Source organism: Anticarsia gemmatalis, chromosome 16, assembly GCF_050436995.1.
Source record: "Anticarsia gemmatalis isolate Benzon Research Colony breed Stoneville strain chromosome 16, ilAntGemm2 primary, whole genome shotgun sequence".
Lineage (NCBI taxonomy): Eukaryota > Metazoa > Arthropoda > Insecta > Lepidoptera > Erebidae > Anticarsia > Anticarsia gemmatalis.
Window position 1 is genome coordinate 7,320,679 of NC_134760.1, and position 23,713 is coordinate 7,344,391.

General features: G+C 35.1%; 1 protein-coding gene across 8 annotated transcripts in view; it reads right to left on the reverse strand.

Moving 5' to 3' along the window:
- Nucleotides 1-23,713, reverse strand: part of LOC142979590 (dual 3',5'-cyclic-AMP and -GMP phosphodiesterase 11-like) — a 217,211-nt gene that overhangs the window by 108,330 nt on the left and 85,168 nt on the right. The window contains exons 1-2 of one of the 8 annotated variants that reach the window (XM_076124605.1): nt 22,810-23,384; nt 7,192-7,537 (exon numbers count right to left, since the gene is read on the reverse strand). The exons of 4 other annotated variants lie outside the window; for them this stretch is intronic. In XM_076124605.1, coding sequence (XP_075980720.1) covers nt 7,192-7,327 — 136 coding nt within the window. In that variant the 5' untranslated portion in view covers nt 7,328-7,537; nt 22,810-23,384. Of the gene's footprint in view, nt 1-7,191; nt 7,538-22,809; nt 23,385-23,713 lie in introns of those variants that run through there. 3 more of the 8 variants (XM_076124603.1, XM_076124604.1, XM_076124608.1) reach the window with 3 other exon arrangements.

Here is a 23,713-nt window from a genome sequence, read left to right on the forward strand (position 1 = left end):
CTCTTGGCGCCGTGAGCAATAAATTTTGCAAGCGAAAACATTAAAATCTCGTTAAAATGCTTTCCAGTATTGGCAATGGTACAAGTAGTCACAGTCGAGGTGCCCATATAAGTCAGTTGAAAACTCCGGAAATATAAATTCAGAAGGCGACAGAGTAATTTGGTGTCAAGTTTAATAATCGAAGCACGTATATCTAATTGAGTTAAAGAATATTCGAAAGGGATGGAAAGTTCGAGAAAATGGGCTGTTCTTTGGCGTTATTTTTTACGCTGGCTATAACGAGCCGGTGATACTTCATCTACCAGTGACTAATATCGGCATCGATTAGGTACTTACTTGAGGAATAGACAGTTACATTATTGAAGCAACAAGTGGATTTCTTTACGATATTTTCGGTAAGTAAACAAAATAAATTAAGGAAACACTGAGTTCTCTATGATAAATAAAACCTATTTGTATCTGATAAGTACGGAAATTCAGGAAATAATCAAAATATAAACTTAAAAAGATGTATATCTTCAACCAATAGATACAAATTTAGCGTATCATATTATCAAGTTACCAAATCTATGATAATAAACTATCTATCAATGAACCAAAGTTATTTGAAATATTTCCATTCATATTTTAAAGCCAGTGACCATAAAAACATACAGACAATGTGCGGAAACAAATTAACAATAATATTTTTTACTTACGTTTAAGCCACATCTTGTCAGTATAACGTTTTATTAAACACTGCCAACAACTGAAAAAATATAGTTTTCGTGTTCTATAATATTAATGTCAGATGTAAATTAAAAAGCTATTCTCTTGGGTCGTAGTCTAGTAAAAATGGATTAAAGTCGCCTCCACTGGGATACCGATCGAACATGAAATGGTACTTAATAATGAAAAGTTAATTAAACAAAACGAAAGTAAGGGTTTAGTCCCACAAAGTTGTATGAATCCGCGAAATGCTCATTAGTTAACTATGGGAGAGAGTTATCTGCCGCAGCGCGCGCTTGCACACAACTGTGATCTATGCGCTTTCGCTCTAAATTCCTTTACGAATTCCCTTCTAAATTTTGTAAAAAAATCACATAATAATATTTACGAACTGCTAAGTACAGTAAAGTCCTTATTTACCATGATACAAAATATAATTAACCCGGGAATTAGCTGTCCGCAACACATTAAATTTTCACGACTTTCAATACATTAATTAATACCCGAATGAGTAGAGGTGTCCACCTCGTATTAATTCAACATTATGCAGCGCTAATGAACTCGCATTTTTTATCATATTTGCGGTACTCTAAAACACGCGTGAGTCATGTTACAAGCTTGAGTCAGTGTCCAGTTTTTGTTGCCCTGCGGCTTTGCAAGGTAAGTTGAATACATCCGCCGACTAGTCGACAACAAACAAGACCGGACTCCATTCTCCAAAAGTTCCTTGGCACTGAACTTTCCTGAAGAAATAAAACGAACGATGTCATTGTCTGCATACAATACGGCGAGACAATGAGCAATGATGACCGTTTCGAGACTGTCAAAACAGTTCGAGAACGTTCTCAGATAAACACGGTGAGGCCGTTGTCTTCCTTATTTGAAACTTTAAAAATAATAACAAACAAATCGATTAATTTATTACATACAGCCAGTCGTAAAGTGGGCTAAGGTTTCATTTTATTTAGTTTTATCTACGTGTCATCGCATCGCTACGTATAATAAGGTTGTAATCGTTCATCTTTGAAAAATATTAATTAGTAATATGATATTGTCGATTAAGGAGATTAAAATGCATAATGTCAAGGCATTACTATCAGCAAAACAATTTTTGTAAGTAAAATTATTTGCTTCTTTAGAGCATGAACTGGATAAATTAAATAGGGTCACTAGGTATAACCAATGCGGTCAAGTCTAGCTTTCACCGAGCATGGATGTCAAACTTTGTACTAGAAAGATGAATAGGAGCAATATTGTGCAAGTCATTGAACTGTAGTGAATGTAATTGAGTAATATATTGATTCATCGTGATACTTGAACATGATTTTATCACTCACCTGTAAGTATCAAGAATTGCTGAAACTTAATGATTAAAATATAATTTGCGGAAATGATTTCTTGATACTTCAAATAAGTGTTGATAATAATGAACAAGTAATATTCCTATGATAGTAGGACACAAACCTAACTGATATTATATTTAAATTCTATCAAATAAAATGGCATTATTCAAAATCGGTGGTTACTTATATAAATAAATAAAAGTTTTACATTCCTTTACCTAAATCCAACCAAACCACTTAAAATCAAAGTTTGGAAATATCTAGAATTTTGAATTCAAAAAACGAAATAGTCAGATGTTATAAAATATGTCCCTATTACGAAATCAAAAACATATTTTGATATTCAAAATGTTTATGTAACTCAAAACCTGGTTTAATAATCAGATAATGGCGATGTTTATGCAAAATAGACAAAAAACAAGGACAAAATACTTATAAGTTACCGATCCGGTAGTCAAGAGATAATATTATACATTTTTGAAAAAGTCTGATGTCAGGATTGATACATTAAATTTTAAAACCAAAGGTTAGGTAATTGTATTAGAAAACATAATTAATTTCTCAGTTGTTAGTATTAAACTTAAAAGTAAAAAGAAGATATTATAGGCAACATATTTTTAAATCAAAGAATAAAGAACCATTTTCAACGCAATTGCATTTGAATCCAACAACACTTCAAGGTTCCACACCTTTAGCAGTAATCACTTAGCAAAGAGCCTTTAAAACTATAATGCTAAAGTACCAGACGATACAAGTATTGATCTTGCACATTCATACGCAACATCTAAATACAACGGTCAACTGCACTGCAAGATCGTAAGCAAATGAACTCACAATAACTACGTACAGTCAGCTCCAAAAGTAATATTATAATGCAACGGGTCTTATACGCGATTTAAAATTTAAAGGATAGGACACCTTATTTGATCACCCGACGTTTCGATCGAATTACATCGAATTCATTAATTTTCAATCTCGTATAAGACCCGTTGCATTATAATATGATGTGTACTAGTCGCGAGAGTTTAAAAACGTTAATTAGCTCCAAAAGTAGCTGATCATACTCAATCTTTTAAACCCTGTATACTGAAGTGTGCACATTATTCCATAGCCAGTTGCGCTCACCGGTCTGACAACGATCTTTGGATGAAGCAACCGTTGGCGCGGTCATTCTATAGATGGGTGACCGCATAGTGGTATTTGAGCTGGGCGTCCCCGTGCTTCGGAGGGCACGTAACAAGTCGGTCCCGGTTGTTGTCTACTAAGATAACAGGCGTTAAGCCATGTCAAAGGCTTTTCGGGCGGCTTGAACAACTTTGACATTAGGTTGACCACTAACCATACGATACGAAGAAGCATGGAAAAACATTTGCCATCGATTGAAATGTTTAATTCTAACTCATTCTCCCTGATTTTGATCAGTTATTTATAAAAATTACGTAACACAGAGGTTTAGAAAATATGAAGTTGTTAAGCTACTTTTGGAGCTGACTGTACTTGTGCACTTGAGAATTGCAGTACTAAAGCCCACATGTTACTACGACGCAACACCTTTATGTACCAGTTATTGTGTAGATAAAACTTTGTATAGCTATTTGCATAAAGCGTATTAGGAAAAGCTGTGAAGTCTGGTATCTAAATGTAATTCTGGATACAATTTCAAAAATGATAATGCTTATATTTTTGTTGACGATCAGTGGTACTTGATAACTGAATGATTCACAAAAGAACCGTTTGGCAACATTAGACAAAAAAAGTAATTTCTGAACTCCAGAAAACTAAAAACCTTCACGTCCTGAATCAAGAAGAATCAAACAATTCATGGTTGTAACCAACAAAAGGTTTACTTAACTCGATCATACAAATATGTCGTCCGATTTTGCAGGCTTCTTGGTTTTTGTCTCCATTTTGCTACATTCGCTACGCAAGACAGACCATGCATATACGAATAATTAACCTGACCACAATTGGATCGGATATCATGAACCATATCTCGGAAAATACAAATTAAGGGCCGTAATATTTAAAAGTGATTACTGATCATATTAGTTGGTTTGCTGTTCATCCAAAGCAAATTGTTGCCTATTGATTAAAAAATCCTAGAGATTCTTCTTCTCCCTATGCCTTTTTCCGCCCCGCATTTGGATACTAATTACTAAAAAACCCTTGCAAAAAAAATATCCCTAGAAGGTGCAATGGGTTGGTTTGCTGCAAGTCTAGTCAGTGTATCGGGACGCGTGGACGCGACGGAATGCCGCTGCAAGGTCGAGTACGTTCATCGGCCGCAACAACCGAGATTTGCTACACATGTACAAATCATACATGTTGACGTAAGTCTCTTTTTATAATATTAAGTTGATCGTAACAGTAGAAAAAATATCTCAAGTGAAACCACGCTTTTTACTATCAAATGCTTTATTTTCCAAAGTTGTTTGTGCATAAATTTAAACATCTATTAAATAATTATATTACTAGACTTAAATATAATCTGCAACAGAGAAAGTGTATGTTAAAACTGGATTCAAATGTGCCGGTGTATTGATTGACGGATAGAGTGATTATTTAGATCTTTCCTCAAACTTTCATTGAGAAAATATTGTGATTTTAAAAGTGCTTGACCTCAGTAATCCTTTTTTTCTTTGTTTGTATGTGTTTCAGAGAGTCGCAAATAAACTCAGCTTCTATTTGGACTTCATTGTTCCAAAGTGACTCATCTTACGGGTCATTAGAGACAGCGAGTGGAATTTTATAAACTTGAGATTTACAGACTACGCAAAATGTGATATACTTAAAAGAAACTAAAGCGAATTCGGTAAAAAGTTTTTATAACCCCTCTCACTTTCAAGTTACTAGGTAGCTACTGTTGCTTGTTATAATGGTAAAGTATTGTCTCTTAATGTAAATGTCAGAAGAAAAGCTCACTCACAAAAAAAAACTACGAATTAATCTAAACAAAAAAATACTAAAATACGCAAAACAATGAAACAAAAAGTCTTACCAATTGTTTGGTCAAACTTTTTGTTGAAATATCTCGGTCGAAACGCAATAGACAGTAATAACAGCCATTACTTGTTCTGTTCACTGGCTCTACACATTCTCAGTGACCGTTTTAAAAGAAAAACGACACAAAAACGTGGAAAAAGAATAAAAATCTGCGATACAGTACAACTTAAAACAACGAAACAATGCCGATTGTTCTTACAATTGTTCACAGTAGTCCTGCGTCCAATATTGAAAATGCCTATTAAAACAAACTAACTAAAGTACTGACCATTACCTGGACGCATTTTAGAATTGCCGCTAATAGGTTGATTTGGCAGGAAAAGAGCCTTTGCTCAACAATTAGTAGAACATCTATACGGACCAAGGAAAGATCTAAAGGACTAGATATACACAACACTCACCCGGGATTAGTACCTAATCACGAGAACTGAAAAGCCAAGATTAGTGTCTAAATAGAAAAAAAACAATACATACCAACGTTTGTTTTTATTATTTAGCAAAATAAAATTTTATAATCATAGCAAATGTTATGCAACAACTGATTCTGAAGATTCTTTAGCCACTATTTTGTTGATAATATCATAATAATTATACGTAATAATGACGCCGTGACAACGTACAATGTTACGTTATGCAACACTAAGCTATTGTGGAACAGTAAAACAGTTTAAAATTGCACGGTTTTGCAATATTTTAGCATTTCCATTTCAATTACAAACAGAGAAAAGCGAGTACTTTAAGATTGTTATCGCCAGTCATATTTTCATCAAGGATTTTATCACGTTCTATTATTTTTTATAATAATTTTATTTTCTCTTTAAAGTAATAGTTAAAAATCTATACTAATATTATAAAGCTGAAGAGTTTGTTTGTTTGTTTTAACGCGCTTATCTCAGGAACTACTGATCCGATTTGAAAATTTATTTCAGTGTTAAATAGTCCATTTATCGAGGACGGCTATAGGCTATATAACATCACGCTACGACCAAAAGGAGCAGAGTACCAGTAAAAAATGTTACAAAAACGGGGAAAATTTTGACTCATTCTCTCTTATGTGACGCAAGCGAAGTTGCGCGGGTCAACTAGTAAGTTATATGCAACAAACATCAAAATATATGCAAGTTTAAACGTTTGTATCAGTCTTCTTACGTTTAAAATTAGTGTGTTAAATTAATCGTTAAGTATGCGACGAATATAATTTCACTAAATTGAAGACAATGGTCAATTAACAAAACGTAATTATAATAACGGTTATCGACTATGATTGTTATTGTATTAGCATTGAATATAACATCGGAAGCAATTATCTTTGATTTATTGCAAGGAATAAAAAAAAAATATTCGACATTAATCACGAAATTAGAATATATTAATGAATCGATAATTTTTGTAGATTTTAAAACGAACATCAACCAAACAAAAACAACAAGAAATAGAACCTATTAAGAAAATTGAATTGTTACAATAGACAAAAACAGGAATAAAAATAACAAAGTCAAACTGATCTCCTCCTAAATAGGTTTCAGAATTCACACGTGTAAATGATCGTTTCCACTCAACATCGGAAAAACTGTAATCCAAGAGCTCAGTATCAATCGAACTTTCCAAACCTTTAATGGCAGAATCCATTCGAGACGAGGCCATATTCAACTTAAACTCATTTAACGCCAACTTTGAACATTCATCCATTTTTGATAAAACCATCACACAAAAATTTTATTAGACTTCCAAACTCCGCTTGTAAGTTAGCTACGCATAATTCTCGACTACAGATTATATCGCAGTATCGTTTAATCGATCTCTAACTGATACCGCTTTATCTGTAGCGACTATCATAAACATAGATAACACCGCACTCCACATCAAATCATTATAGAACCATTTTATGTACCATTATCGGTACAGTATTGCAGCCCAGTTTACTGCTTGTATCAACCGTTTCATTATTTACTTGTTTTACACCTCGTACCATAGTATCAATTACTGATTTTGATCCAGTTAATTTACGAAGCAATTATGTGCATTTAAAATTCATCGGTTGCGGTCTTGACCTCATTAGAATTAGTTTGTTAACCTACACCAACTCGTAATGATCACAAAATAAGAAATAAAATAAAATGAAAAATAAATACTATACCAAAACATTTTCTAACGAGTGGGCAATTCATCAAGTACTTCCAGGGCGTGTGCGGAGCCGGTTTTTTCTTCTTACAGCCCCTATGCGAGTGGGGATGCTGGCACCGCTCAGCGGCCTTGCCGTGCTTCGTGAACATTCCGAGTATACCCTGACGCTTCCATAGACTGTCACATCACTGGCACTACTGGCAATAGCACTAAACACACTGGCTTTAGCCGTCGACAAGCACTCTCGCTGCCAATCACTCACTAGCACGAATCACAAAACAAACCACTAAATCAAGGTCATCCGTAGCCATCACCGCCCGAGTGAAAGACTACATGGGCGAGGCCCCGCACAAATGTAACTGAAAAGAAAAAAAAAGAAAAAATGTAGTTTTGAACCCCTGCCCTTGGCGGGATAACAAAATAAAATGAGGACATTGAAATTACTTTGCACTCTTTTCTAAAGTGGGACTGAGGCACATTGAGTGGTATTAGTTGAGCGCTTCATAATGTACGGCTGTTTCCGCTGTGGCTCGTCAAGAAAGAATGATGCAAAAAAGCCATTTGAGCGGCAATCAGCGAGTTTTTGTTCCGTTACATATGAAAGTGGAAGTCAGTGTTGTTTGAACATTACGTCGCCAGGACTAGTTAGATGCCTATCTGTGAAATGTATCAGTTGACAAAAAAAGTAAGGCGGCGATGGCTGTTCGGAGAATCGAAATCGAGGACATAATATTTACACAACTGGTCCAACGTGACATTAGCTTGTTAATGTATTGATAAATAATATAATCAATCGTATGAATAAAGAATGAGAAGTGATTCGCACGTTTGTAAACCAAGCAGATGTTATAAGGGTTTAGGTTACGTGTAAGTATGGAAAGAAACCTGTTTTAAAACATTTTTTTAATGTCGACTGTTCACGAACCGAGGTCACAGATGTCCAAAACTAAAGTCGCAAAAATATTGTGTACCCATTATTTTATTCATGATGCGTTGTTTCGTTTAGTCATGAAACATACACTCTACCATATTTGATATTAACGAAACTTTAAGAAAGTGCTATAGATTTAAAGATAGTAAGTAGAAAGAAGAGCTAGGCAGAATAATTACTACTACTATAAGCCAAATATTTTAAGTAATACATAAAAACATGACATAATATTCTTATCTCTACATCAGAATTTAATAAACACAAACTGTATTCATAATTTGTGAATACCAGTTTTGTTGTTATCAGAATTTTAATGAATTACTTTTTATTGAGATACGCAAAACACAGGTCGTATTATCAAAAAGCCAAGGTTATTACGGGTTTAGGAAATACTTATTCAAATCGCACAATTTTGTAAAACAAAATAGAGTAACCTTTTTTTTAATAACTGTCGATTTTATAAACGATTATAATTTACTGTCAAGAAAAAAATTACAGGTTTAGAAAATGAAAATGATAATAAGTTGTTTACAAAGTTGTGAATAGCTAATTAACAAAAGTAGAAGAATCAATATCGGTAACAGACGGTATCCGAAAAAATATAAAAAGGTACCATTGGATAATATTGAAGCAATCATGAACTACAAGTGACACTAGAATACGCTCGTCCTAAACTAGGTCCAGTTAAATCATTTGTCAGAGCGTTTAGCGTACGACCAGCTGCGGAAGGTCAAAACGCGTTCGCATACATACATACACGATTACACACACGAGTCATACATAAATCCACACATGTATACAGAGGCACGTATCTAAACAAGGACAACCTTATCGCTCTTCCGTTTACTTTATGAAAGCAACGTGTTATTGAAATAAGACGATATACTCGAATGCGAGAAGATACAATAGTTTTCGTTGTTTATGAATTATGCAATCGTTGGTCATACTTTATAATTTTAATGAGGGGTATTATCTGATATGAATAGGTGCGCATTTTCCTGAAGCGCTCGTCTGGAGTAGCTCGGTGAACAACTAGAGACGACCAAGTGATAGTCAAACTTGTGCAGTACTTTGCACCGTGATTGACTTTTAAGTGCAGTTTAGTTTATAAAGTAAAGCATCCGTTACAATTTTCGTTCGTAAGACTGAAAGAACCACAATATTTTTTTATCTATGATATAGATCACGCACGGACGAAGGACAATATTAATTTCATGTGTATACCTACGATAACGTAATCATTTCTCTCGCAACATTCTCTCAAGCGTAATTAATATCAGATAATTTCAAATCTCTGCAAAAGGTATCCAAGCATGAGCTGCTTATATGAGCACATATTATCTGTTACATATGTATGAATTTTTCTCTTTGTTACCATGCGTTGCATGTCAACACTTCACTGTCCGCTTATTTCATAGAATTACATGTTATGTTAGTGTAAGGAATTGCAAGGTATGGGTTCTGCGAAGTCGTTTCCATTTTAGGGAGACCCACGTCATCGCCCGAGCTAGTGTGGGGAGTTTTTGTTCCGAGCTTTAGTTAAGACGAAGTTACAATTTAATGAACAAACTTACCCAATAATAAAGAATGATGAATAGCAGAAAAAGTTGGGACAGCTCTATATCTCCAAAACAGTGAATCTTCAATTACAAAATGTGTACAATAAAAAAGTTTACGAAATGTAATAAAGAATACGTTTCTTGTTTTTTATATCACTAAGGAAAATAGAACTAATTTGCATCAAGAAAAACGGGAAAGGTTATGAGAAACTAATCAAAGAAGCAATAAAAAGGAAATCGTGGAAAGATAATTCGAAAATTGCGTGCATTTATCTCTATGACGAATGAGTAAATTGTAGGAGGTTGTCGAACATACATCCATCAACAGTTCTCCCTATATTATCGATTTTGATTCTCCTTAAAACGGCCTCGATAAGGCAACAGTTAGAAGTTCGCTGTGCACATACGACTACGCGGATGACTCACTGTGCAAACCAAATATGGAACTTGACCAAGACCCTTGGGCGTACTTGCAGTGAGAAACGGAGCCGGATTCACCATATTACTCGTACTTGGTTTAACTGCAATTATTTTCAATACGGAGTAAATATTTCTTTGTTCAAGTATCGTATGTAAATTGTAAATGGTTCTGCAATTATTGCAGCAAAATGTATACTACATTGTATACAAATAAGGTAATCTACTACACAAGTTTCTAAGTATAACTCGTTCAATATTGATGTAGAAAAACTTTACTGAAAAGTAAATACATTACACGCCTTTGTTTTATTCTTGAGTTATTTTTAGAATGTCAGAAAAATGTAATCGAATAAAATGTATCGCGTTTCATTTTGAAGAATTCGTATTACGTGAAAACTTCTCGACCGTTCGTAAAACTCGATTTGACATGGAACGACAGATGTTTTGACTGCAATAACGGTGCTCATCGCCAGAGCAAAGCTGACCGGAGGGAGGGAGGGTGAGAGGGTGAGTTTAGGGGTGGCTGTTCATTCATCTGAGGCGTGACGTCACGCGCGAGGTCGTGCCCTCGCGTGGTTACCGTCAAGAGAATAAACGACGAAAAAACTCGTTGAACATCGACATAACCTTTAAGTACATTCTTCCATTTGCTACAAATCTTCGATTGAAAGTCTAAATATAAAGTCACGAAAAATAGCTGATAATATTCGTGTTTTGAAGCTATTGTTTATGATATTGCTATGAAAAGAAAATTAGTGTCTATTTAGATACTGCTAAACTAGTGACTCACAAAGCAATTTATACTTTTCGATATGACATTTTCTAAGAGCAAGAATGTGACTTATAAAGTGCATTGCCACTAAAAATAATTGAAAGTTATTTTAAAAGGATTCTTACAAACTATTCATCCGCACGAACTGTGCGCGTGGCAAGTTAGAGAATTTTTATAACGTTAATGCATTTATAATGTTCTTTGAATGCAGCTGTCGTATGCACAATGCTCCAAGTCAGCTGTTGAGCGTTGAAAATTTACATAGACTAACTCAAAACTAAATTGAAACAAATTATAGTTTAGGCCTGATTTAATAAAAGTCGCAAACCCGATCAGGCACGTTTTATAGACAATAGAATCATCGAAAAGCATAAAACGTATCGGTCACTATTGACAATCATAAAACAAGCGGCCACATACGAGGAGCCGGTTCTAACATGGATGTCCACGGTGAGATAAACCGTCTGAACTTAACCGGTTTACAGAGCAATAAAGTAGTGCTATAGCGTTTGTAACATAATGTTTTAGTGAGGGCGTATCGATTGCATTAATGAGATGTGGGCGCACGTGGGGTCTGTGTGTAGAATTGTGAATGCGATTGCAAACGGCCGGGTTATCATTTTAAGGACGTTTTATGGCCCCTTTATGATTTAGAAACAATAGTGGGCGATCTTTTGTAACTTTTTATGGCCGCATTATACTGTTTGCGTGACAATATAGTCATAAGTGCTCTGCAGTTTTGGCGTGTCAAATTTTTTTGAACGTGACTCATAAAAAACGAGTTTGGTGAAAACAAATTGAGTCGATTACGGGTCAGAGAATGGCAGGGTTTAGCCCGACAGTGTTGATAGGACCGTTGTCGTCCCTGATCCCTAAGGAGATTTAGCGCCGCAGGTAAATAGGGCTGTCAGGGATACAAATCCCCTTTTTGTGAGTCGAATCTATATTCACGGCTTAAGATTATTTGAGACTTAAAATACATGAGCCAGCTTCTTTAAAATCGTGATGTTTAAAAAGTACTTATGTTTAAAATCGGTGTGATACGTAGGGGAGTTATAAGTTTCAACGCTTTTGGTAACTAGTTTGAAGCTCAAATTAATGAATTAAAGTTTTAACGTCTAACTTTTCACGTTAGTTAGTTGGAGTTTGCTAAAAATCGGGAAGCAATCTGTGTTGGGAACGCAGTAAAAACAAAAAACTATTTTCAATCATTTAGCAACTTTTCACAGAGTTTGATTCAAAATTTCCCCAAAAATGTTTCCAGTTTAAGTGACATTTAATTAACTTCTACGTACTACTATGCACTTTACTAGCTACTGTTGTATTTTTTTTTTAAAGTTAGCAAACCTTATATTTTAATCAATCATAGGATAATCTTATTCGCTGATCTCTAGACCATCGTTAAAAATGTAAGGTTTTTAGACGACACCAAGTTAAAATTAGGTTTCGTATATTTTTAAGATTCCAATTTTTCTGGATCAAAAGCTAAGAAACTTGTATAACGAAGGATTGCATAATTTATGTGGTTTGAGAATGTTCTAACCGAGAATTTTTCCATTTAGCCGAGACTTTCCGTAGTTAAAACTTTACTCAGTTTGATACCGCCATGTTAAATATTTATAGCTAACGAACTTAATTTTTGTAAGATTAGAATTTATAGGTTCCAGGAAATTCTAGTTTCTAGTACATGCCCTTTTCGTGATCCTTATAACTTTATTTATAATCGCATGTCTTTGTTAAACGTCATCACGATGAAGTCTTCGATACTTCATATTCCACCAACGGCGAAGGAAAATAACAAAAGCAGATTAGGCACAAAACGTCACGTCATTGCAAGCGAGTGATAAGCGATGACTTGTCTTGCACGATGTCGGAGGCTCGCCGCGATAACACTAGGTCAAACATCTCATAAACCCATACAATAAACACTCTGTATTCGTGAATATGATTTACCTACTTGCGTTCAGTTTAAAGCGATGTCTTTCTTCGACACATCCTCGTTTCGATATAAATTATTAAGACTGATAACTGGCCCAGTTGGTGACAAAAATTTGTGTGTATTTGTCGCAAGGCTAAGGTTTAAAAATGAGAAATCTTTTCTAGGTCAATGTGTTTGGTGCAAATATTGATCACTCCAATGTCAATTAGAATACAATGGACAAGTGACAAAATAATCAAGGTCAATGGCACGACATTTCGTTTTAAAGTTTGATAGTAAAGGGAAATGAAGAGTAATATTGGTTCAGGTAAGTTTCTATCCAAAAGATCAATCATGAAAGTATTTATCTATACAAGCTTACGAAATGCCAAACTTGGAAAGAGTAGAGGCGATGAGTGGAATAAACCAAAGTAAAATTTTCAGTTGCGAGTTTCAAAATTCTTGATTTCAAACACAGGCAATTCATATCACGGTCGTAACAAAACAGAACAGTATTCAAAAGAATACGTTGAACCGTAGGTGTGTTAAGACGGCCGATTATGAATAAGGAAAACCACATTATATCACAACAAAATATTGACATTTAGACACAAATATTTACAAGTGTTATGTAGAGTCATCAACACCAAACAACGAGGAAAATTAAATACGATAATGGAATTACGCTCTTCATTTGTTGAATCGTGTTGATTTTTAAAGGGCAGACAGGAAAGCTATCACAACTGATTAAGATAAAGGTAGTAAAAACAACGTATTGCTTGTAAACGGGTAGAAAAATGTTGTCTACACTCATGTTTTCTTAGATCTCGAGAAACTCGATAGCGGAAAGGCCGAGACAACTTTATATCAACCGGATCTCATGAAGACGTTACGGCAGGCGGCGGTCGCTTTTAGTTCTATGTTCCACCGGCTGTATATTGCGATATTCGGGTGAAGAAATTGAGAGTGGATAAGTACCTACTAACTATAAAGAAGATAGAACCTAACAGCTTTTACTTGAATTATATTGATTCGACGAAAATGGGAAGTTTTTGGAGACGAGAATACGACAAAAGTAGTGTTTTCTGATGAGTGTAAAGATAGCAATAAAAATTTATATACTTGAAAAAAAAAACTTGTTTACATTTAATGTTTTAGGATCCAAAAACCCTTTATTTGATTAGGTTATTTTAAGTACTTAGTAACTTTGAGTAAGTATACCCGTTACCTTAAATACAACAGGTTCTTAAAACCCTGGAGATTCAGACTATTCACACAATCATCAAAAAATAAATCTAACCACCTCATCCAGTAAAGTGATCCCATTATTTCAGAGGTGTTGATCGATCAAAGATCTGCCGTATCTGTGAGCTATAAATCTGTTAATGATCCATGAGTGGGAACCAAAACCTCGTATCACATTTTATTTGGCCGTTGACACGAAGTAGAGTAACATAGTAGTTTTCAAAGCAACAATAATAATTACTATTCCAGACGAGACGTCTTCGAGAACGACGAAGGTTATTCACCCGTTAAAGAATTAATGGCACGACTTAGTAATGCCTTGGTGGTGCTTAATCTTGGTTTCCTCAAGGGGATTCGCGTAAACAATATTAAAATTTTACCTACTTTTATTTTATAATCGTTTTCTTACGTTTACCAGAAGCACATAGGTACTTACATTAACTTGAAGGCCCCTAGTGACCTTTCATCGTTACGTAATCTGGGACAATAACATAGATTATATATCCGTCAGACCGGCTATGTGATTACATACTCAATTTGTTTATATCGCAAAAAAATATTTATAAACAATATTATGATACTTTAACGTGTATGATAAACAACTACAAGTTTGGCATAAGAGAATGCACAAATTTGTTTTGGATCTCTCACTCTAGCATGAGAGTAATGCAACATGTCTTCAATTAACTTGATGGCATTGCATTTACGCAGCACTCTTTGGCAAAGTATCAATGCAATTCAGTAAGCCAAACGTTTTATCTCATAAACAGATACCGAGATATGTATCCAACGTGTTCGAAGAACGTCGTGAAGAGCGCGGGCAAGTGTGTCAGATGTCGTATGTTAATAATATAACGAGTACACGTGATACGGATCCACTTCAACTGAATCAGGTGTCTTCGAAGAAAATTGCTTTAACTCGATTATTAGTTTAAAGGAATCCTTGTGGAATGTTTTCCCGGTGCGATGGCGAAACCGTGGCCACCCAACACGTGTTTGTTGTGTTTGCTCGTGTGCGTGCAACACACATAAGTTATTGCGTAGCGAGTAGTCGAGCGGAGGGGGCGGGGCGCCGCACGCGAACTGATAATAATTATTAGTCTGAAGCAATTAAGAGGCGCCAGATATACGCCATGGATGAGATAGCGGCAGACTTTATAGAGTATAGAGGCCGACAGACACACCTCGACACAGTTTCAACGGGGAGCCCACTTTATGCTAACTAGATTTTCTTGAGCGGTTTACAACTCCGGGATGTTTGTTAGATTGCTTGTAATTACTTCCTTTTCGCATTTTTATGCACATTATTATATAATTTCTATTTACTATCATGCTAATTACGAATACTGGTCGTATCCCTTAAAAGAATCATCTAAAAATTTGGTTTCAATCAAAGCGAATGCAGAAATCTGATTCATAGCAAGATGTCGTGAAAGTGTGCGACCCTCCAATTTCACCGTAACGTCGAATCTATCTGATACTACACATACTATCGATGACTAGTTTCTCTTGGAAAGGTACCTGATACCTTTATATACCGGTATTCACGTACTACACATTAAGATCTGTATCATAATACTCGATACTCACATTATATCCTTGAGGGAATGTATCGAAAAGTTTTATAGGCTCACTCGAGTGATAATGGGCTTGGTAATGTTAAGATTACCAAGGATATTCGTGTTTTTGGATAATTAGATTTATTGATGAGAAAGTTGGTTCGTGGTTTACAATATCTTCAAAAATGAAATTAGAGAGAGAAAGAGTTATATTAACTACTATTTCTGGCTCACGTTTTGAAAAGTCTTTTTTTCAATCGTCACGTGTTACGGATTCATTAGTTGAAGTGTCAGGTCTCGTGTTTCATGAATAAGTAAACAATTTTCTCGCAGTGGAAAATTTACAAGTATTGTTAAAACACATGGCTTTGCGTGACTGAACGTAAACGCGTTAATGCGTATGCCGTTAGATAAGTTTTTATATGTTATTAAATAGAAAACGCAATGACAACATATGCTTGCACACGACAAGGGGAAAGTTTTGAAGATAGTTATTATAAATAATAACATTGTTTTATTGCTTTATGTTTATCAACACTCGATGACTACTGCGCAAATTCATTGATTATCATCATATTATTATCGTGAGTTATTATGATGAATTGATGACTTCATATTTTACTGATTATCGACTACCTATATACGATATGAAAAATGTTCCGCGAAATTAAGATTACTTTATTAAGTCATAATTAGTTTTACTTAACGAGAGTAAATAGAACGAACTAAAATTTCGATTTATTAAAAATTGCTAATGATTTGTAGAAACATGGTTGACTTATTATTATGTAACTGTAGAGCTAATTATCTCGATCGATAAACAATAATAGAGTCCGGTTAATTACTTCGATAATTCTCAAACAGCACGAAAGGCAAGATAAATCATAATACGAGTACTAAGTACTAGTCATTTGAAATGTGTTTAGTAATTGGATAGTGGAGATTACACAGCGATTTCCCAAGGTCGGAACTAACGACTAGTTCAAACACATCAACAATGGGATAGCAAGTACTTCGGACAATTCACAACTCTACACATTTGTTAGTGCCGGTAGACGTTAGGATTTGTTAGGAAGTCATGTGATTATACTGATTATTACGACTATATAGAAGTGTGAGATTTTTATTTATTTTTCTTACTTCGTAAAAATGAATGACTTGAATATAAAACAATCTTCTTATATTAAAGTCTTTACTAAATTTTACTCTAAACCCAGGTTTGAGGTTCTGAATATAAACAGTCAATTTGATAGCCCGAACTTTATTATATTGTCATAATTGTAGATATGTAGTAACCCAAAAAGTACTAACAAAACACATTTTTAAGTTGTCCAAATATTGACCTGTATTCTTTATGTACTATAAAACAACGCAGTTAGTACCTACATAGTTTAATAAATTTCATATAAGTTCATAGCAAGTGGTCGTTGCCTATTAACCCTTGTTTGAACATAACATTGTATCCCTATAAGTCTTCCCCATACAAACCGTTATGGGTCTCGCTATTTATAATAGTCATCGCAGTCATCTATGGCATCGTCGTAGGTGGTCGGCAACTTATCGAGTACGCTCATTGTTAAATGTATGGCTAATCTGTTGTCCTAGGATTATACTGCGTAGAAAACAAATGAATCGTGTAAAAGAGAAAGCATGATTGATATACACTATGCAAACAGAGATAGCATATATTTTTGAAATATTTTTTTTATTTGATCGGTTTCCTATCTTAAAAGGATTTTTAATACTTTAAATGAATTAGAGTAGATTCTAGCTGAAATATGGTTCGTAGAAATACGCATTGTGTTCGTAATCCAAAATGGCGAAAGGTAAGAGTAATACACACCCATTCTTTCCAATTAACCACCACTTCTATATTAACTATCTCGAGCCATGTTTTCTTTTACACAATTCATTTATCTTTCCTCGGTTCTTTCTGCTCTTACTGTTAGCCATTTAAACATAAAATACCGTATAACGATCTACAGTTCCCCCTAGCTCATTATTCAATTTGTTTTCCAAGGCAATATTCCTTTAAGATTGCGATTAAACAAATAATCGTTCGTTCGCTTCGAACGCTACACAGCCATCAAAAATCACTTAGGGCCAATAGAAAGATCATCAAAGCAGCATTCGCCTTGAAACGCGCGAATAATATCTTTATCAATATTTACCGAGATGTTCACTGTAATAATACTTAATCGCTCAGTCAATTAAACCGGGTCCGAGCCAAATTGACAATTATCATTCGCGATACATTGTCTTCAATGGTTCGGGGAGACTCTGTCTATCCGTCCTTAATTGCTACTGGACTAAAATTCCTATTGGAATTCGTGTGATGACTGTTAGTCGTTTCGCTTGTTACTTTGGATTACTTTTTAGCGTATTGCCGCATAGGATGTTAACTGCTCAATCTATTATTGAATGGCAAAGACAACTTTAAAAGGACATAGGTACATAATATAGTGTTATCATTAACACGATACTTTGTGAGCGTATTTGTGCATGACGAATTTTTTTCCGTCACTGTCTTAACAAATCACTCTTGCTCTCTTGAGCTTAGCAAAAAGGGTATTATTTATTTTCCGTGCTGTGTTTGTAAAGATTCTCCAACTGCGCGTTTTTCTTGTAGACACACCTCTTACTTTTTATATCAATGTAAATTCTCGTGATCTCTGTTCTTATCACAGTTGAAATGTGTATTTGAGCAAATTTATTGTTGTGCATTTTATGACTAGTAATTGTACATCGGAACTCTTAAATAAAGTATACGTACTATACGTATACGTGTAATAGATACAGCCTGCACAAGATCATTTAAAATTTTCAGTAGCAGTATAACCGGTATTTGAAACCGCATCTTTAAATCCAGTAAGTAATCCTACAATACACCAATTTCTTGAATGCACGAACAATGTGTAAACTTTAAGGTCTTACCTATAAGCACTGATTGGTCTGCGGTATGGAGCACAGGCAAACTCGATTAGGATTACAATAGTTCCACCCCCGATGATTGGACTGGAGACACTACACAATATAAGCCTAATGAAACGGAGGACAGTCCCAGTCATCCTATTTACGTACATCCCTATTATAATCAAATTTATTTACCATTATAATAATACAATCATTCCATTTTCGTTGCCTTCCAAATAACTTAATATACGGTAGATATAGAGCGAACAATGTTCGTGATTGCGGATCTCCTTAGCCGACTTCTGATTAATCCTTATTGATATGAAAATGGATCAAGTGAGACGAATCGAAATTCTCGTAATGTGCCAAATTAGTGTGTATGGAGATAAGGAACATCTCCGTCTTTATCTTGACGTGATGGCGCATATGTCTCATGAATAATTCAGGAGGATTACACGCGTTTACATGATTGCTTTAAATATGTTGCAGTGAGTTAGGAGAAAGGTTGTTCTAGCGTTTGAATACGAACAAGAGAATGTACGGTTTAGAATATTGATGCCGTGAGCTCCGGTGGTTCGGACATCCATGTCCGAGAGCGGCCGGTTGTTTTCAATAGTTCAGTCGAGCGGAAAAATCTTTTAGGTGTATACTGAACGAAATGAAAGTAAATGCTTTGAAAACCTGCCCATTATTTAAATATTTATTTCTCTAGAACACATACTACCCTGCCGCTAAATATTCAACATTCGTTAGAAGTGTGTTGTTTTAATTCATTAAGATTTGTGAAAACTTAAAGAAGTTATACATATTGTTTGATGACATTTCAATAAAGTCAAAAAACTAAATGCAAACTAAGCAGTAATTCGAATACTGGTTTGATTTAAGTTTTCTGTAGACAGAAATAGGATAATTTATTTACAAAAGAACCTTTTCATAGAAATTCTCAGAATCCTTTCAATAGATATTCAAATGCAGAGGCCATTAATACATCAGTATTATTTAATATACATACGTGTAATACGTTGAACATTGGTATAAAAATACTTAAAAACATAACAACAATCATCAGTTTAAATCATTACTTTCATTTAACTTGCATCGAGACTAATCAAGCGAGGGTACAGTATTTTGCTCCGACTCTACCGATAATACAAATAAACAATACAGCAACATTACACAATAAATAACATCAACATTTTAATAACAATCAGTTACGTTTACCATAACGGTTCATTGAGAAACCTAGACAATATCTTTGACACGGATGACCTCTAAGGGAGGCAGGGTCCATTATGACGTGGCCGCGTTGAATGTGAGACTTAAAAGCGGGTATGTGTGTGTAACCGTGTAACGTACACGATTGATAAACCGCAAAACACTACGCGTTAGAATGGAATTGTTTGGGTTAGTATATACGTACCTATATACAGGCAATGTTTAGATAGTGTAATGAACAACGTCACATGCTTATGCGATAATGTCATGTACTCGTGTTTAATATTTATGATATTTTATTTACCGTTGTTGGCTTCTTGTATAATGTACTGTAAATAATGTCAGTATGAAAACTTAAATTGGATAGATTGTAAAAAATGTTGGTTAACTGTGGCCTGTGTCACATGATACAGCAAATTTTTATGTTCTAAATATACTTTTTCGTACGAAAATATATTTAAATAATTAAAAGAAGAAAAGTTAAGAATTGTGCAATTCGATTGAATGCACAGTTAGGTACCCTTAAAACTTCAAAATGTTCATGACTATTATTGCTCTATCGTCTCTACATAGTTTACGTTAAAGGAAAAATGATTTTACGACGCAAATGTCCAAATTTCGTTAAGAAAAACTATCAGTATGATTTTTTTTTAACTCTACAAAGTAATAAAAGTTGTTTCTAAAGGCTCTATTGTTCCCGGAAGTACCGATGTTGTTCTTCGTGAAATTGATTTTAGTATATAATCTCAATGATTAAACTTCATAATGTTTGCCACCAACTCGAAAACCGCTGCATCGATTAACTTGCGGTTTAATTATTAATTGAGTGAGTATAACTTTGACAAATATTGGTCTTTGTACATACATAATACGTACTAGCTGAAAATTGATTAAAATATTCACTTAATGTAGCCACGACAACTATTAAATGTGAAAGAATTTCTTTAAAACAAGAAGCTAGTTACTAAAACTAGCCGATAATCCCGTTTAGGTGCCATTAAAAAATCATGTGAACAACATTAAAATCTCAATGATACATTATAATCATTATAATAAGGGAATTTACGCGAACACGCATTATTTACCATTAATTGATATATCTTTATCAATGTATGGTAAATAATGCGATACTATAAGATCTTTTAAAAATGTGAAAATTTGAAACTTAGCATTAACATAAGTTGTAAGAATGGTCAATTTTATCAAGATACTAGTCCGCAACGGATTCGAACGGAATTTTTACTTTCCTTTGCAGATATTTTACGTCAATGACAGGGGAATAGACATATTTGACAATTCTAAAGACCATCTGTCCTTTTGTTGTGGCCCCTTGAGATTAAAATTGCTTCAGTGTGAGTGCGGTATAGTTACAATATGTTTGTATGAGTGAGTGAGTAGTTCCACGTAAAGAGGTAAGGCAACATTAACATTTTTGAGACAAAATAAAACCTTTTTCATCTAAATATCTTGCTAATATAACCTGAGTTCTAGAATAACGTTTTTATATCATTTTTACATAGCGATTGCTTTTTTGAATTGCAAAAATTAAAACATAAATACCAAAAGGTGCTCCGATAAACCGGTTCAACAATTTTGAGTTGGAAACTTGATGCGAATCAAAATATTCGAAATCATGGAAATCTTTTTCGATGATATAATAAGTATTCGAGCAGTTTGTATAACTGATTATGTTGGGTGTTCAAATCTGATATAACATTTTGGTCAATTTTCACTTATTTTGAAGCCTTCCTTAGCTGTGATTGTGTGTTTCTAGTGTTACTTAAAACACATCGAAGCCCTTCAGATAGTTCCAACAATGATTAAAACTAGTAATTTTATTATTCCTGCGATTTGCTTAGATATCTTTGAAAGTTGTTAAATAGACATTAGCTTGAGAAAAACTTATTAAACTGCATTGTACCGTGTCCCGTCAGAGTAACTACAGACCCGGTTACAGATAAATGAACCATACCGAAGATTGCAAGCAATCTAGTGCAATTGACTATGAGAACCTTATCGTTACAAGTATCAAGATTACAAATAACTCAATAAGTGTTCCTAGGTACATAGAATTGAAAAGAGTATTGATTGCGAATCATCCTGCGCAAATCGTAAAAGTCGAATGAGGGAAAAGGATTATGTTGTTGCTCGTAAAGTTTCGGTTTACAACCGTCACCCAATGCATTAATGAAATCGTTTTAAACCCGACGTGTTATCAAGCGAGATTGGCTCGCAGCTTTACATATTCAAGGGCTAAGTCTCAAGTAACCCAAAAAAATAAAGCAAATTGCCAAAACCCATATTAATTCAAGCATTACGTGTGTTATCTCAGGGAGCCACGTGGACTTCGGTTCTGTTTGAAGAGGCCGGGAACTGAAGGACATCCTTTTTAACAACCCTAACAATTAACCCTAAGTACGAATTAGTCCGGCAATTTTCGATGATCGTGTAAACACGGCATTTGATTTGTTATTTACGAAATAGAATTTAAGTATAACCTCACTTCGCGAATGTTATTCTATAATGTTGACACAGTTACACGGAATTTTGTTTGAAGGTAAAAAATCCGTCAATGATGTTAGATGATAAATGTGTGTAACAGTACACGTCTCGCTTGACCAAACAACTATGATTCATACAAGTAATATCATTTGTGTTAAAGGGGACGTGTTGGAGGGATATATCTTTAAGCATTTTATCCATTTGATTCTTGACACACAGTTTTTAATTAAAATGTCGCATCAATTCACATTAACATGCAGTCAGTCTATGCAATTATGCAAAAATGTTCACGTAATAAATGTTGTATTATGTTTGTGCTAAAATGCACGAGTAGTAAACGCCGACACTATGGCCCGATGTTATGTATGTTTGTGTGCTTATATACTTATATACACACACGCATGCCACATGTGTGCGCGTCGATATGAATGTCGCTTGTATTTTTTTTTTTGCAAGTAGTATTTTGCAAACTAATAGATAATCAACTGTCACAATTAACTTCCAAAGTAATGACTTGATCAACACAAGTTTGAACGTACACAGTTTAGAATAATGGCAGCCAAGTTAGTATCGTAAATCAACCGGGGTCATACTTACAGATAACGTTTGTCGGATACAACTGTGGAGGTTAACAACAAAAATCCGTCAACAAAAACACAAGAGACGTGATGCAGGCGTGCTGCATACACAGCGGCCGTTAACCCGGCTCCGGCGGGCTGCGTTTCGAAAACTTCGCGGTGAAGCGTTTAGAGAATATTCAAAAATAGACCGACCGACTCGTATAAACACGCAACAATGATCGCTCGCACGTTTTACTTTACGACACGACTCGAAATACGAAACGAAAGCGATCCGCGGCCATCGGATCCGTCCGGAATCGCTTTGAAAAGTTTCCAGTGCACAAAGTTATTGGGATCGCGAGCTAGGGCTCTACGCGACAAGAGCGCGGCAGCCCCGTGGCGCTCAGAACACAACTGGCGCCGCCGGCCGAGCGCGCTCCGCCGTCCGCCGCGCCTCGCGCCGACACAGGAACACCCACACCGACACGGCGGCTCACACACGCGCGACGCATCACAACACAACACACGCTCACTGTCGCTCACTACACTCACCACAGTCACTACTACTCGCGCTACTCGTGCTACTCGCACCGACTCGCACTGCTCGCTGCTCACTAGTGCTCACACATACTCAATCCGAAACTGATAAACGACATAAAAACACAACATCGCTCTGCAACTGCACATAAACATACGTTTTCCTGCTTTTATGTGTTTGACACTGAACAGAAACTACCATATCGGCATAGATATCACATATTGCGAGAAAAAGTCATTAACGTGTGACTAATCTGGGTGCCACAAACTTGAAGATAATGATATAGCGACAGGTAAATATACGAAAACGGGTTTTCACTGATTGAATGGTGTGCGTTTAGCAGAAAACTTGTATATCGCAGTGAGCGCAACAGCACGTTGTACACAAACGGAGCAGGAAAACA